Source organism: Engystomops pustulosus, chromosome 4 (assembly GCF_040894005.1).
Source record: "Engystomops pustulosus chromosome 4, aEngPut4.maternal, whole genome shotgun sequence".
Classification (NCBI taxonomy): Eukaryota; Metazoa; Chordata; class Amphibia; order Anura; family Leptodactylidae; genus Engystomops; species Engystomops pustulosus.
In genome coordinates this window covers 11,408,082-11,427,216 of record NC_092414.1, presented here as the reverse complement: position 1 = coordinate 11,427,216, position 19,135 = coordinate 11,408,082, and the positions used below count along the sequence as shown (strand labels likewise).

Below are 19,135 nucleotides of genomic sequence, written 5' to 3'. Positions count from 1 at the left end.
TACAGACCCCAGACCCTCTACACTAATACAGACCCCAGACCCTCTTCACTAATACAGACCCCAGACCCTCTACACTAATACAGACCCCAGACCAGACCCTCTACACTAATACAGACCCCAGACCAGACCCTCTACACTAATACAGACCCCAGACCAGACCATCTACACTAATACAGAGTCCAGACCAGACCCTCTACACTAATACAGACCCCAGACCAGACCCTCTACACTAATACAGACCCCAGACCAGACCCTCTACACTAATACAGACCCCAGACCAGACTCTCTACACTAATACAGACCCCAGACCAGACCCTCTACACTAATACAGACCCCAGACCAGACCCTCTACACTAATACAGACCCCAGACCAGACCCTCTACACTAATACAGACCCCAGACCAGACTCTCTACACTAATACAGACCCCTGACCAGACCATCTACACTAATACAGACCCCAGACCAGACCCTCTACACTAATACAGACCCCAGACCAGACCCTCTACACTAATACAGACCCCAGACCAGACCTTCTACACTAATACAGACCCCAGACCAGACCCTCTACACTAATACAGACCCCAGACCAGACCCTCTACACTAATACAGAACCCAGACCAGACCCTCTACACTAATACAGACCCCAGACCAGACCCTCTACACTAATAGAGACCCCAGACCAGACCCTCTACACTAATACAGACCCCAGACCAGACCCTCTACACTAATAGAGACCCCAGACCAGACCCTCTACACTAATACAGACCCCAGACCAGACCCTCTACACTAATACAGACCCCAGACCAGACCCTCTACACTAATACAGAACCCAGACCAGACCCTCTACACTAATACAGACCCAAGACCAGACTCTCTACACTAATACAGACCCCAGACCAGACCCTCTACACTAATACAGACCCCAGACCAGACCATCTACTCTAATATAGACACCAGACCCTCTACACTAATACAGACCCCAGATCAATCAAAAAAACTTATAATGACCCCAGACCAGACCTGTAACTTGTACAGACTCAGAACCTCACACTGAACCCCTAAACTCATACATACTACAGACCAGACCCATATACTAATAAAGACCTCATAGCAAACCTCTAAAATTACACAGACCCAAGACCAGACCCCTAAACTGAACCTGCACCCTGACACAGACCCCAGACCAAACAATCACATTGTTCATGCAGTTATCACTCCAGACCGGTACCAGAATGTTCTCCATAGATCCGGAGAACTGCAGGAGGGGGGAGGTGCAGAGGCCCCTCCGATGGTCTCCCCCAGATGTACGGACTGTAGTCGCCTCCTCCTGTTCCTAATTACACGAGGAAGAGCAGCTCTGAAGCACAAGCTGCGGCTCATCCAGACGCACGTGTCACATCTGCTGTCTGGGGCAGAGGAGAAGAAGAGTAAAAACCACAATGTAAGATTCAATCAGACGCGACGCTCCGGGCAGACTAAACCCCTATATGTACCCTATGTGTGTCCTCCTTCAGCTACATCCAGAGCTGCACCCAGAATTCTAACTGCCCCCTATCATGTGATGTCCTCCAGTCACATCCAGAGCTGCACCCAGAATTCTAACTGCCCCCTATCATGTGATGTCCTCCAGTCACATCCAGAGCTGCACACAGAATTATAGCCGCCCCCTATCATGTGATATCCTCCAGTCACAGCCAAGGCTGCACACAGAATTCTAACTGCCCCCTATCATGTGATGTCCTCCAGTCACATCCAGAGCTGCACCCAGAATTCTAACCGCCCCCTTATCATGTGATGTCCTCCAGCCACATCCAGAGCTGCACGCAGAATTTTAACCGCCTCCTTATCATGTGATGTCCTCCAGTCACATGCAGAGCTGCACGCAAAATTCTAACCGCCCCCTTATCATGTGATGTCCTCCAGTCACATCCAGAGCTGCACACAGAATTCTAACCGCCCCCTTATCATGTGATGTCCTCCAGTCACATCCAGAGCTGCATGGAGAATTCTAACCGCCCCCTATCATGTGATGTCCTCCAGTCACATCCAGAGCTGCACACAGAATTCTAACCGCCCCCTTATCATGTGATGTCCTCCAGTCACATGCAGAGCTGCACACAGAATTCTAACCGCCCCCCTATCATGTGATGTCCTCCAGTCACATCCAGAGCTGCACCCAGAATTCTAACTGCCCCCTATCATGTGATGTCCTCCAGTCACATCCAGAGCTGCACACAGAATTCTAACCGCCCCCTTATCATGTGATGTCCTCCAGTCACATCCAGAGCTGCACACAGAATTCTAACCACCCCCTATCATGTGATATCCTCCAGTCACAGCCAAAGCTGCACGCTGAATTCTAACCACCCACTATCATGTGATGTTCTCCAGTCACATCCAGAGCTGCACGCACAATTCTAACCGCCTGCTATCATGTGATGTTCTCCAGCTACATCCAGAGCTGCACACAGAATTCTAACCGTCCCTTTACAATTACATAAATTCCCCCCTCCTCTTATATAACCCCAGAAACTCAAGTCCTCAAAGAGAACCATGTTACTAATTGTGCGGCAGCGAGTGAAAACCCTCCCTACCCCGCTTCAAGGTCGTATCTAACACATTAACGAATCCCTGTGATGTTGGCGGCAACCACCGGGCGAGCGCAGCGCTCATAGAGGGACGAGACCGCACATCCGCATCACTCCTCCATATCACAGTACAGAGATAATACATACAGTGATGTCACAGTACAGGGATAATACACACAGTGATGTCACAGTACAGGGATACTACACACAGTGATGTCACAGTACAGGGATAATACACACAGTGATGTCACAGTACAGGGATAATACACACAGCGATGTCACAGTACAGAGATAATACACACAGTGATGTCACAGTACAGGGATAATACACACAGTGATGTCACAGTACAGGGATAATACACACAGTGATGTCACAGTACAGGGATAATACACACAGTGATGTCACAGTACAGGGATAATACACACAGTGATGTCACAGTACAGGGATAATACACATAGTGATGTCACAGTACAGAGATAATACACACAGTGATGTCACAGTACAGAGATAATACACACAGTGATGTCATAGTACAGAGATAATACACACAGTGATGTCACAGTACAGAGATAATACACACAGTGATGTCACAGTACAGGGATAATACACACAGTGATGTCACAGTACAGGAATAATACACACAGTGATGTCACAGTACAGGGATAATACACACAGCGATGTCACAGTACAGGGATAATACACACAGTGATGTCACAGTACAGGGATAATACACAGCGATGTCACAGTACAGGGATAATACACACAGTGATGTCACAGTACAGAGATAATACACACAGTGATGTCACAGTACAGGGATAATACACACAGTGATGTCACAGTACAGAGATAATACACACAGTGATGTCATAGTACAGAGATAATACACACAGTGATGTCACAGTACAGAGATAATACACACAGTGATGTCACAGTACAGGGATAATACACACAGTGATGTCACAGTACAGGGAGAATACACACAGTGATGTCACAGTACAGGGATAATACACACAGTGATGTCACAGTACAGGTATAATACACACAGTGATGTCACAGTACAGGGATAATACACACAGCGATGTCACAGTACAGGGATAATACACACAGTGATGTCACAGTACAGGGATAATACACACAGTGATGTCACAGTACAGGTATAATACACACAGTGATGTCACAGTACAGGGATAATACACAGTGATGTCACAGTACAGGGATAATACACACAGTGATGTCACAGTACAGAAATAATACACACAGCGATGTCACAGTACAGGGATAATACACACAGTGATGTCACAGTACAGGGATAATACACACAGTGATGTCACAGTACAGGTATAATACACACAGTGATGTCACAGTACAGGGATAATACACAGTGATGTCACAGTACAGGGATAATACACACAGTGATGTCACAGTACAGAAATAATACACACAGCGATGTCACAGTACAGGGATAATACACACAGTGATATCACAGTACAGGGATAATACACACAGTGATGTCACAGTACAGAGATAATACACACAGTGATGTCACAGTACAGGGATAATACACACAGTGATGTCACAGTACAGGGATAATACACACAGTAATGTCACAGTACAGGGATAATACACACAGTGATGTCACAGTACAGAGATAATACACACAGCGATGTCACAGTGCAGAGATAATACACACAGCGATGTCACAGTGCAGGGATAATACACACAGTGATGTCACAGTACAGGGATAATACACACAGTGATGTCACAGTACAGAGATAATACACACAGTGATGTCACAGTACAGAGATAATACACACAGTGATGTCACAGTACAGGGATAATACACACAGAGATGTCACAGTACAGGGATAATACACACAGTGATGTCACAGTACAGAGATAATACACACAGTGATGTCACAGTACAGGATAATACACACAGTGATGTCACAGTACAGGGATAATACACACAGTGATGTCACAGTACAGGGATAATACACACAGTGATGTCACAGTACAGAGATAATACACACAGTGATGTCACAGTACAGGATAATACACACAGTGATGTCACAGTACAGGGATAATACACACAGTGATGTCACAGTACAGGGATAATACACACAGTGATGTCACAGTACAGGGATAATACACACAGTGATGTCACATGAACTTCTGTGCTGTGCCGTGTTGTGTGTAAGTGACAGGAGACATATTTCTTCTGTTCTCTGCTCCTCCCTCATTGCATCGTTAATAAGGAGAAATTATTGTAATACAATCTGTTTCCCGTCTCATGTAATTCGGGTGTTTATCACCGGCAGGTTACAGCCTTGGTTCAGGCCTTAAATCTCACGGATCAGTGCGAGGGGGATGTAGCACAGATGAGTTACAGCAACATCGCTCCATCACAAGGGGACATAACTCAGGTTTATAGGGGTTTTTATATACATTGTGTATTTTCCCCTCACCTTATAGGGTCACTACAGACTGCCGTAGACCCCCGGTGCTTCCTTACATTACTGGAATACACATATGTGCTATAGATTTTTTCTGATTCCACTTCTGAGCATTTTGTATATCTCCGTTTTCTTCTGACTGATACATTGTAACAAACCTGCAGTAACGGTATCTTTGAGCCTCTAGTGCAGATTGGATTAGACTGAACTCGACTGTCACAGACCCTCAGCTGTGATATAGCCCTATAGGTTTCATCCCTAGAGGTTTTGGTTATCGATAATGCTTCATGGGAAAAATATGCAAATTAATTATGCAACATATTGACTCTCTAGTGACAACTAAAGATCATTGGCAATCTATAGATAATTTCTATAGATATTATGTAAAACGGGCGCCCATGTCTGCTGTATAATTGCTTCTTTTCTATGCTGTTGGCTCCTCGGGGGCGGGGCAGTTTAGCATTTGACCAATGATAACTGTCATCTAATGAAAGGCTACACTGCAGAGACCATTGTATTCCCAGGAAAGGGGGGAGGCTGTCATGATATTCCTGATCTTGAGCTGTAGGATTTAACTGTGTTACTGGGCCCCAAAATAATAGGGCCCCTAAGACCAAAAGTTTGTAGTAGGGATCAAAGTGTGATGCAACAGTGCCAGAGATGGCGCTAGAGAGGCGGCTTTCTTCCTACTTGGTGTGAACTCATTTGAATAACTTATTTCCCAGGATGCTTTGCTTTGTCTCCCCAAGGAGAAACAATAGTCTATAGAACTGGCTCCCAAACCACACAGGGTTTCTGGGTCCTAGAGCTCATGGTGTTTGTAGTGCTCCACCCTGACCCACCTTAATGCAGGAGTTAATGGACCAGGTAGAAATTTGGGACCTTAGAGTGGTCCTTGTGATGGACCCCAAACTATTGCCGTACACTTTCATCATTATTAACCCTTAATATGCAGGGTTTTAGCCAATTACACTTTTTTTCTTGCTCCCCAAACAGAAGGCGCTAACTCATCCGGAGCGGGAGGTTTAGGTAACGAACCCTCCGAGATTCTACCGGAACACGAAAACGTCTTCCAGCCGCCTGCGCCGCCCCGGTGAGGGACTACATCGCCCTCCGTAAAGCAGATGAGATCTTGTTAATATCAGCGGGAGGCTCTGCGGGGGCTCGGAGCGCCGGGGATTGGCAGTTCCGTGCCGGATCAACGGAGGGATCATGGATTTATGGAAAAGCTTTCTACTAGGGGGTTATAAAGGTTAATATAGTTTGGGAATTCATAAAATACTGCGGCTGAGGAGTGCGGGAGGGGCGGGGCTATAAATCAGGTGCGGAGGCAGCGGCAATGTGATGGGGCTCATCTGCTCCTACAGGGAGGATGCTATAGGGCCCACACAGGGGGTGCAGCTGCTATAGGGCCCACACAGGGGGTGCAGCTGCTATAGGGCCCACACAGGGGGTGCAGCTGCTATAGGGCCCACACAGGGGGTGCAGGTGCTATAGGGCCCACACAGGGGGTGCAGCTGCTATAGGGCCCACACAGGGTGTGCAGCTGCTATAGGGCCCACACAGGGTGTGCAGCTGCTATAGGGCCCACACAGGGTGTGCAGCTGCTGTAGGGCCCACAAGAGAAGCTCTTACTCTATGCCATAGTGCCCCCACAGTTCCTTCCTTTTCTAAAATTGTCAGTGAGGATACCCCGACTCCACCACTAGGGGTGCTCTGTATGGTGAGAGGATGCCCCCCAGCTCTAAACCCCTTTCTCTCTCTCTCTCGGCAAATAATCCTGAATCCACCACTAGTGGGAGCTAATTGCATACGGATGTATCCCATAAAAGGGATGTTCTAGGTCAGTGGTTATTGGATGAACGCTGTGGCCGCCATCCTTCTTGTTTCATCTGTACCTGCACTCGATTCAGATGAACTAGACGTGTAATACCATTTACAGCCACAACAGAAGGGATGGCGCTGTGCCTGGGCTTCCGAGACTCCAATCCCCTAGTGATTTGTCGGTGCACCCCAGGTATAGGCACATTAATGTTCGGACCGCTGTCCTCGGAGCGGCCTTGATAACCCCCCCCCTCCCCCACTCCCTAATTTGCTACGAGTTTTCAAGGACAGTGGCGCAGGAGCTGGTGTGAAATCCTCGGAGCGCAGATTAGCCTGTCACCACCGCCGTCTCCTCGTCAAGAGGCTGAAATGTTTAATTAAGGCTTTGCCTCCATTTACAGCCCATCGATGGCTCGTATAACCCGCCAGACTTCCTCTGTGCTGCGGGAGGGGGGAGGGGGGATTAATAATGGAGCATTAACGCCGATCCCGAATCTTACACTGATTTATAGAAGGGTTTTCACGGTCAACCGTGAAGGGTAGGGCGAAGGGTAGAAGAGAGGGGGCTCGACCATAACATAGGCCGAAGCCAGGCCCCCCCATGATGCCGCCAAGACAGGAGGGTGGGGTGTACATTTCCACAACCCCCTATACCCTTGTGCCCTATGAAGACAAGTTCTTACTACTAAATAGCGTGGGTATGTAACCGACAAGTATGGTGCCTCAAGAGAAGGATCGTCACATGATCAACCAAAAGGATAGGTAGCCAGGGAAAATTTGGTCTTCTGAAGGTTTGGTTGTATATTTTTGGCACCCTCTGCCCCCTCGTGCCTTTGGCATAGAGAGAGTTTTGGACAGGTTCTCACTACCTTATACCAGGGGTTAGGTAACCACCAAGCATGGTACCTACCCCTTTAGTCTCTTTAGCAGTCAAACGATCAACCAAAACTGCAGGTAGGTGAGAGAGGGGGCACAATACCAGAAGGTATGGACCTACTGGACTGCAGTCCCTGATAGGTTCTCAGGACCAAATAGCAAGAGGTATGTAACCAGCAAGTATGGTGCCTTCCTCTAAAAGTCCTGAATTAGTCAAACGATCAACTAAAAGGAGATAGAGAGGGCACCATACCAGAAGGTTATGGTCTATGTCTTCCTCTCCAACCCCCTAGATCATTGTCTAGGGGGTAGGTGACTATTGTCTAGGAGGTAGGTAACCTGCAAGTATTGTGCCTTCTTGTGGACACCACAACAGCAAAGACCAACTCAGGCCCATCCCGATCCTAACAGCTTTCCTGCCCATAACAGAAGGCTATGGTCCATGCTCTTCTCTCCACTCCCTGTGTTACCAAATACCATTGGGTATATAACCAACAAGTATGGTGCCTCCCTCTAAATTCAGTAAGTCACGCCTTCTCTCCAGAAGTAAAAGCAAACTTGAAAATTTCCCAAAATAGGGGAGACCATCCTCTCACCCATAAAAAGCTGTCCGTTCCAGTCCATTGGGATACTCTTACTCCTTTCATAGGTGATATGTCCCAAATAAGGGGAGTGACCGCCATGTAGAGTGCTCGTTCATGCAAAGGGGAGTGGTTTAGACTAAGGGGCGTGACCAGCTAACCTCCCGAACCTTCTAATCCCAATGTTGGAAGTATATGTAAAAAAAAAAAAAAATCAAAATGGCCGCTTTTTACAATCCTTTAAGGAATTGCCACGCCCCTTTGTATGATTTTAGCCAATCAAGAATCGAGGAGAGCTGTCTACGAGGACCCACGTCTTCTTTTTTTCACTGATTCTGTTTTATAGGGGGCAGTGTCATTTAGCCCCTCCCACCCTACCGTTATATGATGGCGCAGCTCCCGTGCATTAAGGTGACCCGCATTATCCGCCTCGGATCGGGTTAGGAGCCCCGATTTATGTAGTGCGCCCTCGCCCGTAACTGCCCTTTAATAAATCGACACCATTAAGGGTGATAAATGGACCATTACACGTAATTACATAGATTGCAACACTGCCGTCGCCGAGGAGTCTGGGAAATCTATGCAAATGAGCCAACATTGACCAGCAGGATGACTGAGGTTGACGTGGCTCTGGAGGGGAGGGGGTGATTAGTGGTTTGGGGTCCCGGGGTTATTAATTGGGCGCTTTTCTAAGGGAAAGGAAATATTGTACTGCCATGACCCTCTACCCCCAGAGCAGCCGTACGCTACGCCTTGTTACCTAGCAACCGCATGGCTCCTCCGGCAGTGATCCTTTGATGAAAAGCGATGATTAAGACCTCGAAAAATTGCAAATTTTGTCCCTCCTAAAAGATTTGCTTAATGTAGCAGCAAAAGCACAGATTCAGCATTCAGCCACTAGGTGGCGATCACTGTAATCATAGGAATTAATCATAGCTCCCTCTAGTGGTGGCTGCAGGTAGCTCAAATTTTATCATTTAGTCTCAGGGGATCTGGACGTAAAAATATCACAGTTTTAACTCTTCCCGTACGAGTCACCAGAGCGTGGTAGAAGCCTGATGTAACAGGAAGCCGCGCTCCTACCCTTCACCGTCCTCCAGGGCCCGATCTGCTAAATGCCATTTGGAGCGAGCGGCTTCTCATCTGACAGTAAAATCAATGGGTGAAATATTGCAGAAGCTGAAGGGCTCAGAGAGGAATTCATTACAGCATGGAAAAACACGGACAGGTAGGAGCCGAGCCCCCGGTATTATAGAGAAAGGTGGGGGGCTCTCTACTCAAAGACCACCACTGATAGTAATTATATTCTTGTACATAGGAGGCAGTATTATAGTAGTTATATTCCTGTACATAGGGGGCAGTATTATAGTAGTTATATTCCTGTACATAGGGGGCAGTATTATAGTAGTTATATTCCTGTACATAGGGGGCAGTATTATAGTAGTTATATTCTTGTACATATGGAGCAGTATTATAGTAGTTATATTCCTGTACATAGGGGGCAGTATTATAGTAGTTATATTCTTGTACATAGGGGCAGTATTATAGTAGTTATATTCTTGTACATAGGGGGCAGTATTATAGTAGTTATAGTCTTGTACATAGGGGCAGTATTATAGTAGTTATATTCTTGTACATAGGGGGCAGTATTATAGTAGTTATATTCTTGTACATAGGGGGCAGTATTATAGTAGTTATATTCTTGTACATAGGGGCAGTATTATAGTAGTTATATTCTTGTACATAGGGGGCAGTATTATAGTAGTTATATTCTTGTACATAGGGGGCAGTATTATAGTAGTTATATTCTTGTACATAGGGGGCAGTATTATAGTAGTTATATTCTTGTACATAGGGGGCAGTATTATAGTAGTTATATTCTTGTACATAGGGGGCAGTATTATAGTAGTTATATTCTTGTACATAGGGGGCAGTATTATAGTAGTTATATTCTTGTACATAGGGGGCAGTATTATAGTAGTTATATTCTTGTACATAGGGGGCAGTATTATAGTAGTTATATTCCTGTACATAGGGGGCAGTATTATAGTAGTTATATTCCTGTACATAGGGGGCAGTATTATAGTAGTTATATTCTTGTACATAGGGGCAGTATTATAGTAGTTATATTCCTGTACATAGGGGGCAGTATTATAGTAGTTATATTCCTGTACATAGGGGGCAGTATTATAGTAGTTATATTCCTGTACATAGGGGGCAGTATTATAGTAGTTATATTCTTGTACATAGGGGGCAGTATTATAGTAGTTATATTCCTGTACATAGGGGGCAGTATTATAGTAGTTATATTCTTGTACATAGGGGGCAGTATTATAGTAGTTATATTCTTGTACATAGGGGGCGGTATTATAGTAGTTATATTCCTGTACATAAGGGGCAGTATTATAGTAGTTATATTCCTGTACATAGGGGGCAGTATTATAGTAGTTATATTCTTGTACATAGGGGGCAGTATTATAGTAGTTATATTCTTGTACATAGGGGGCAGTATTATAGTAGTTATATTCCTGTACATAGGGGCAGTATTATAGTAGTTATATTCTTGTACATAGGGGGCAGTATTATAGTAGTTATAGTCTTGTACATAGGGGGCAGTATTATAGTAGTTATATTCTTGTACATAGGGGGCAGTATTATAGTAGTTATATTCCTGTACATAGGGGACAGTATTATAGTAGTTATATTCTTGTACATAGGGGGCAGTATTATAGTAGTTATATTCCTGTACATAGGGGCAGTATTATAGTAGTTATATTCTTGTACATAGGGAGCAGTATTATAGTAGTTATATTCTTGTACACAGGGGGCAGTATTATAGTAGTTTTATTCTTGTACATAGAGGGCAGTATTATAGTAGTTATATTCTTGTACATAGGGGCAGTATTATAGTAGTTATATTCTTGTACATAGGGGGCAGTATTATAGTAGTTATATTCTTGTACATAGGGGGCAGTATTATAGTAGTTATATTCCTGTACATAGGGGGCAGTATTATAGTAGTTATATTCTTGTACATAGGGGGCAGTATTATAGTAGTTATATTCTTGTACATAGGGGGCAGTATTATAGTAGTTATATTCCTGTACATAGGGGGCAGTATTATAGTAGTTATATTCTTGTACATAGGGACAGTATTATAGTAGTTATATTCCTGTACATAGGGGGCAGTATTATAGTAGTTATATTCCTGTACATAGGGGGCAGTATTATAATAGTTATATTCTTGTACATAGGGGGCAGTATTATAGTAGTTATATTCTTGTACATAGGGGGCAGTATTATAGTAGTTATATTCCTGTACATAGGGGGCAGTATTATAGTAGTTATATTCCTGTACATAGGGGGCAGTATTATAGTAGTTATATTCCTGTACATAGGGGACAGTATTATAGTAGTTATATTTCTGTACATAGGGGACGGTATTATAGTAGTTATATTCTTGTACATAGGGGGCAGTATTATAGTAGTTATATTCTTGTATATAGGGGGCAGTATTATAGTAGTTATATTCCTGTACATAGGGGACAGTATTATAGTAGTTATATTCCTGTACATAGGGGGCAGTATTATAGTAGTTATATTCTTGTACATAGGGGGCAGTATTATAGTAGTTATATTCCTGTACATAGGAGGCAGTATTATAGTAGTTATATTCCTGTACATAGGGGCAGTATTATAGTAGTTATATTCTTGTACATAGGGGGCAGTATTATAGTAGTTATATTCTTGTACATAGGGGGCAGTATTATAGTAGTTATATTCTTGTACATAGGGGGCAGTATTATAGTAGTTATATCCCTGTACATAGGGGGCAGTATTATAGTAGTTATATTCCTGTACATAGGGGGCAGTATTATAGTAGTTATATTCTTGTACATAGGGGCAGTATTATAGTAGTTATATTCTTGTACATAGGGGGCAGTATTATAGTAGTTATATTATTGTACATAGGGGGCAGTATTATAGTAGTTATATTCCTGTACATAGGGGGCAGTATTATAGTAGTTATATTCTTGTACATAGGGGGCAGTATTATAATAGTTATATTCTTGTACATAGGGGCAGTATTATAGTAGTTATATTCTTGTACATAGGGGGCAGTATTATAGTAGTTATATTCCTGTACATAGGGGGCAGTATTATAGTAGTTATATTCTTGTACATAGGGGGCAGTATTATAGTAGTTATATTCTTGTACATAGGAGGCAGTATTATAGTAGTTATATTCTTGTACATAGGGGGCAGTATTATAGTAGTTATATTCTTGTACATAGGAGGCAGTATTATAGTAGTTATATTCTTGTGCATAGGGGGCAGTATTATAGTAGTTATATTCTTGTACATAGGGGCAGTATTATAGTAGTTATATTCTTGTACATAGGGGGCTGTATTATAGTAGTTATATTTCTGTACATAGGGGGCAGTATTATAGTAGTTATATTCCTGTACATAGGGGCAGTATTATAGTAGTTATATTCTTGTACATAGGGGGCAGTATTATAGTAGTTATATTCTTGTACATAGGGGGCAGTATTATAGTAGTTACATTCTTGTACCTAGGGGGCAGTATTATAGTAGTTATATTCTTGTACATAGGGGGCAGTATTATAGTAGTTATATTCCTGTACATAGGGGGCAGTATTATAGTAGTTATATTCCTGTACATAGGGGGCAGTATTATAGTAGTTATATTCCTGTACATAGGGGGCAGTATTATAGTAGTTATATTCCTGTACATAGGGGGCAGTATTATAGTAGTTATATTCCTGTGCATAGGGGCAGTATTATAGTAGTTATATTTTTAGCGTTTTTTTTTTTAATTTAACCACTTCATTTATTTGTAGAGAAGACAGAAGTTTCTTTGTAAAATTTTTGTAAATTCTTATCTTGTAAAATGTCGCTCTACAACTATTATTATTGAGGCATTTAAAGGTCACAGAACTGATTATAACAATGTTTATTAAAAGGTGACAGTGACATTTCACTACGACGTCCTAAAAATACATGACAGCCCTCAGTCTGGAGGAGAGAACATCCGTCACCTCTTCCCTGAAGGTCCAAGTCCTTGAGTCGTCTCCTTCAATCATAAATCCCTTTGAGTTCACTCATATTTATTGCTGTGACAATATGGTCGTCCCTCAGAGATTGTCCATCAGGGGTCGTCCCGACTTACATGACCTTTTAAACCTCCACCATCCTGTGCCTGCAAAAATGACACAGAAACGATTGTTTAATGTAATTCTGAATATGCCCCTCCCACTTATAAAAAAAAAATATTTTATGAATTGAAAGCTGAGTTTATTGTTTCATTTATCTTAAAGTTGTAAAGCAGTTTCAAAATCCTGGCAAATTTACAGTTTTTTTTAAATTTTTGCTAAATTTGCAAGCTCCGCCCCCGAGGTTCACTCAAATCTGTGAGATCGTCCGCTTTTATGATGGTAATTCTTGAAACTTTGCTAATTTTTGAGCCAGGATGAGACAAAGGGGTTAGAGAAGAGCACAGATTACTACAAGCAACTCCATAAAAGTGGACATTCCGCCTGAGACGGCTGGTCCCGAGGGGGTGGGGCTTGAAAATGGTGAATTGTAACGACTTTTGAGTCAAATTTCAAATTTCTTTAGAAAAAAAGAAAAGAAAAGTAAAAAAAGTTATTTTGTCAATTCAGCAGACACTTCCTGTGACTACTTCAGTACACACAGTTATGTGTATTCCAATGGTAGTCACCCAGACAGGAAGTGACATCATCATTTAGCAACAAGTAAAATCTGCTTAAAGGGCTACAACAAAAGAACCGAACACACTTATTTTTTTTCACAGTAGATCATAATAAATACATAAGGTGTATTCGATTTCTGTCTTGGAGTCCACCTTTAAATTTTTTATATGTTTTTCAAAAATTTCCCGACAACCGATTCTCGGAATAAAATTGTAGACATTGAAAAGCGTCTTTTATGCTCCGCCAGCTCCGCCCAGACCGTTATCCTACTAAACATTATCTCTATGAATGCACTTGCCTAAAAATAAAAATATAAATTTGAAAAAAAAAAAAAAAAACACTGCAATTTTGCCCGTGAGGTTCTTTTTTCCATGGATAATAGGATAAAATCTGTGTAATGGCACACAATACTCTGCCGTTTTATTATCAATTTAACACATCTGAGCAAATTACACGGAGCCGCCGGCTTTTCATAGGAAATTATAGATCAGCGCCCGCGGCCTGTCATTTTCTGGAAGAACGTTACCATTGTTCCAGCCATCGTTTGCGTACAACACGTGTGATCGCAGATTAGCCGGCCTACTTCCTATAGTAACAATAGGTAAGCTCTCCACCTACTTAACCCCGTGGATTCAGGATGTTGTTTATTGATGCCAGCATTTTCCAAACTGATTGGTTTAAGCGTCTTTCTAAGATCCTCAGGGGTGGAGCTTTAATAATCAGGCCCCTCCCATTGAATTGTAAATCAAAACAGGATTTTATGTTGAATCACATTTTTGTGGAGCCTTTTAATTTTGTGACTTAGTAGACCATGCTTACTATTATAATTGTTACACCCAACCCCCAAGACAATCCAAAGATTAGACCCACCCCTAAGCAAAGCAGGAACACCCACTTTCAGACCAAGACACACCCAAAATCTGTCTCAGAAAATTAAAGACCGTTGTCAAGTATGGTAAGGATATCATAAGCAGGGGTGTAACTAGGTGAGGCAGGGCCCCACAACAGACTTCTGCATGGGGCACCCCTTACCCCTTAAATAATAAGTACATATTTGTATACTCACAAATGTAAGCTACAATCACACAACATATATACATGCATACAGCATATACACACATTCATAAAGTACTATATAAACACATGCATCCTATAAACAGACATACAAGCTGTATGTCTGTTTATAGGATGCATGTGTGTATATAGTACTTTATGAAAGTGTATATATGGTATTGTATGTATGTGTTATTAGTTTTATGTGATCACAAACACATCACATATGCACACACATATAGAGCATATAAACATCACATAAAACAAATAACACATACATACAATACCATATACAGCATATACACACATTCATACAGTACTATATACACACATCCATCCTATAAACAGACATACAGCATATATACATCACATATGCACACACATATAGAGCATATAAACATCACATTTAACAAATAGACACATACATACAATACCAAATACAGCATATACACACACATACAAATACAGCAAATACACACAACACACACATACAGCATATTCACACCCATTACAGAGTTAATACACTAGATGATGGGGCCCCCTGACACCGAGGACCCCATAGCATCTGCTATGGCTGCTGCCCCTGTAATACGCTCCTGATTACCCCTGATTTATTTTTAAATATTTTAACTCCACCCATTGTAGAAGATGTCAATCATTTTATGATGAACGGAGCAGGACTCTCAATAGGAATCCTCAATGGAGGTGAGCTGCAGTACCAAACACAACTTTTGGGTAGGTATGACTTAATTTATGGATCATTCTTCAAGAACCCCGATCCAGGATCTCATTCTAAAATGAGTCCACACGACTTCTGTAGGAGTCCAGCCCCACCCACCTGTAGAAGTCCAACCCATTGTAGAATGATTGACATATTCTCTAATCTCAAGTCTAGGCGCCACTGAACCACCTCAACCCCCATGATGCATTTCTTCCAAAGGGCTGCCATTTTGAGTCACCCAGCTTTCCTAGAAATGGAATGAGGTAGGAATACAGCAAAAGAAAAAAAAGCAGAAATTATGAATCTCAGGTGTCTAATAACCTGCTCTAAGGGCAGCTCTGTATCATAATCACCCAGCTTTCCCAGATACTGGGCTTCTCTTTCAGGAGCTCTTCACTCCTCGCGCTGTGGCGTCTCTTTTTGCTCGGAAATGAATCCTGTAATTCTTTGGCGCGTTGCGTCTAGTATATAAACCCCCCATGGAGCTTCGGGGCATGACCTAAAATTCCGGCAGATCCCTCCCTATGAAATCCAGTCCCCTCCTGGACTTTGTGGAGTCCTTTGATGTACATCACATATAATGGAGACAATGAGGCAACCTACATCCCGTACGTTGCGTCGCAGCACAGTTCAGTAGGACGTTGTACTCTGCGGCTTGGGGCAAAATGATGGGAACATTTAAAGGGCGCGCTATAATAGCTGTGTCTTATGTCAGCCATATATGTATGAAAGAAAAGGTCTGAGTTTACATTAAAGCATCCAAAATTTTGGATATTTTCTGGTAAAAGTTCTTCAATAAATCGTATTTTATACTCTAGTCACACCCAGAGCTGCATTTGAATTTTGTAGTGACTAGCCATTCATTGATAAATATTGAGGTCCTGCAATTCTCGTCTGAGGGCAGTCGAATGGGCGGACATGTTGGATTTCCGGATACCCAGTTATTTTGTCATTAGCTTGTTCCTTTAGTAAACCATTCATTTTTCCTCTGCCACAAAGCGGGCCCATAACCCGAGGAGAGGTATGGATTTGGTAAACAAGGCCTGTTGCAGGTGAACGCCATGACTAAAAATGGTTGCTAGGTTTGTAGTCAAATCTCGGGCCCTAGAGTCCGAAGGCCTCACTTCCTGTGACCACAACAACATGTACGCAAATGGCAGTCACCCAGACAGGAAGCTGAATGTTGCTAGGCAACAGAAAAACAAAGTTTGAAATGTAGAAATTTTTCTGAGGTAAAAATTTTTGAAAAAAATTGTATTCGCAGCCAAAAATTCTAAAATAGTCCCATAACAAACAACGTTATAGGTTCCAGGTGTCTACGTCCTTTGTGACTGACGGGAACACCCATATTTATGTAACTTTGTGTAGGAGAGGTATGGATTTAGTCAACAAGGCCTGTTGCAGGTGAACGCCATTACTAAAATGTTTGCTAGGTTTGTAGTCAACTCTCTGGCCCTAAAGGCCGAAGGCCTCACTTCCTGTGACCGCAACAACATGTACGCAAATGGCAGTCACCCAGACAGGAAGCTGAATGTTGCTAGGCAACAGAAACCCGAAACCAAAATTTGATATGTAAAAATCTCTCTGAGGTAAAAATTTTTGAAAAAATTGCATTTTCGCCTAAAAATGATAAAATAGACCCGTAACAAACAACGTTACTGGCTCCAGATGTCTACGTCCACGGTGGTGTTTCGGAACGCAGGCACTAGGACTAAATAAATCACGGTCAATGAGACGCAGCCGTGAAGGTTAGAGACAAAGTCAGACAAACAGGACAACATTGAGGGCGACAGGTAGCGGAGATGAGAATAACTCGGCCCAACAATGCCGGGAAATTGACGCCAGCGAGCGGCCGCAGAGGATTATGGGTATCGTCTCTCCTCGTTAATGTAATGGCCTCCGACAGACGGAACGTGGGCAATGCTTAAACACAATGAACTTGTTTACCCATAGGGGAGTGACGGGGGAGGACATTTTTGGACGCACCACTGGTGCCAAGGGAACCGAACCAGGATCAGGGTGTCTTGAGAGGATGCTGGGACCCCCCAAAAATGTCATAAGTAGTAAAATAGTTGAATAACCACGTAACAGGTTGTTTATAGCCGACTTATCTATTCCTGATTGTGAGAAATATAAGTTACTGTTTCCAAAGATTTGATATAGTCACCACACTAATATATCTCCATGTTTATAATGATTTTTATTGTTTTTTTTCTTTCAGGACAACAAGTTCTGGGGCTGGTAGAGAATCAGAGCGACTGGTACCTAGGAAATTTGTGGAAAAATCACAGACCGTGGCCGGCACTGGGAAGAGGATACAACACAGGTACAGTCCTACAGGGGGACTATGGCCCACATTTATCAAAACTGGCTTCATGAATCTGGCGCCCCCTACAATGGGCACCGTTTTTTAAATTTTGTGCACTTTGTTTATGCTGCAGAATTCTTGCACACGTCAGTAATAAATGTGGCACAAAGTAAGCACTAACACACCCCTGTATGTGCACATTTTTTATCTTGTCGGACACAGTGCAGCCGGGACATAAAACTGGCACAGACACTTTATAAATACATGTACAAGGAGGTTACGCGTTCTTATCAGTGCGAAATAAGACAGAAAACTGGCGCAAACACTTTAAATAATGCGGGCCTATGATTACTACTATAATACCGCCCCCTATGTACAAGAATATAACTACTATAATACTGCCCCCTATGTACAAGAATATAACTACTATAATACTGTCCCCTATGTACAAGAATATAACTACTATAATACTGCCCCCTATGTACAAGAATATAACTACTATAATACTGCCCCCTATGTACAAGAATATAACTACTATAATACTGCCCCCTATGTACAGGAATATAACTACTATAATACTGCCCCCTATGTACAGGAATATAACTACTATAATACTGCCCTCTATGTACAGGAATATAACTACTATAATACTGCCCCCTATGTACAAGAATATAACTACTATAATACTGCCCCCTATGTACAGGAATATAACTACTATAATACTGCCCCCTATGTACAGGAATATAACTACTATAATACTGCCCCCTATGTACAAGAATATAACTACTATAATACTGCCCCCTATGTACAGGAATATAACTACTATAATACTGCCCCCTATGTACAAGAATATAACTACTATAATACTGCCCCCTATGTACAGGAATATAACTACTATAATACTGTCCCCTATGTACAGGAATATAACTACTATAATACTGCCCCCTATGTACAGGAATATAACTACTATAATACTGCCCCCTATGTACAA

At 42.5% G+C, this 19,135-nt stretch overlaps 1 protein-coding gene across 1 annotated transcript in view; it reads left to right on the top strand.

Moving 5' to 3' along the window:
- LARGE1 (LARGE xylosyl- and glucuronyltransferase 1) overlaps positions 1–19,135 on the top strand; it is a 367,872-nt gene that overhangs the window by 257,290 nt on the left and 91,447 nt on the right. Inside the window, exon 7 of the mRNA XM_072145129.1 lies at positions 18,058–18,162. Coding sequence (XP_072001230.1) covers positions 18,058–18,162 — 105 coding nt within the window. The remainder of the gene's footprint in view (positions 1–18,057; positions 18,163–19,135) is intronic.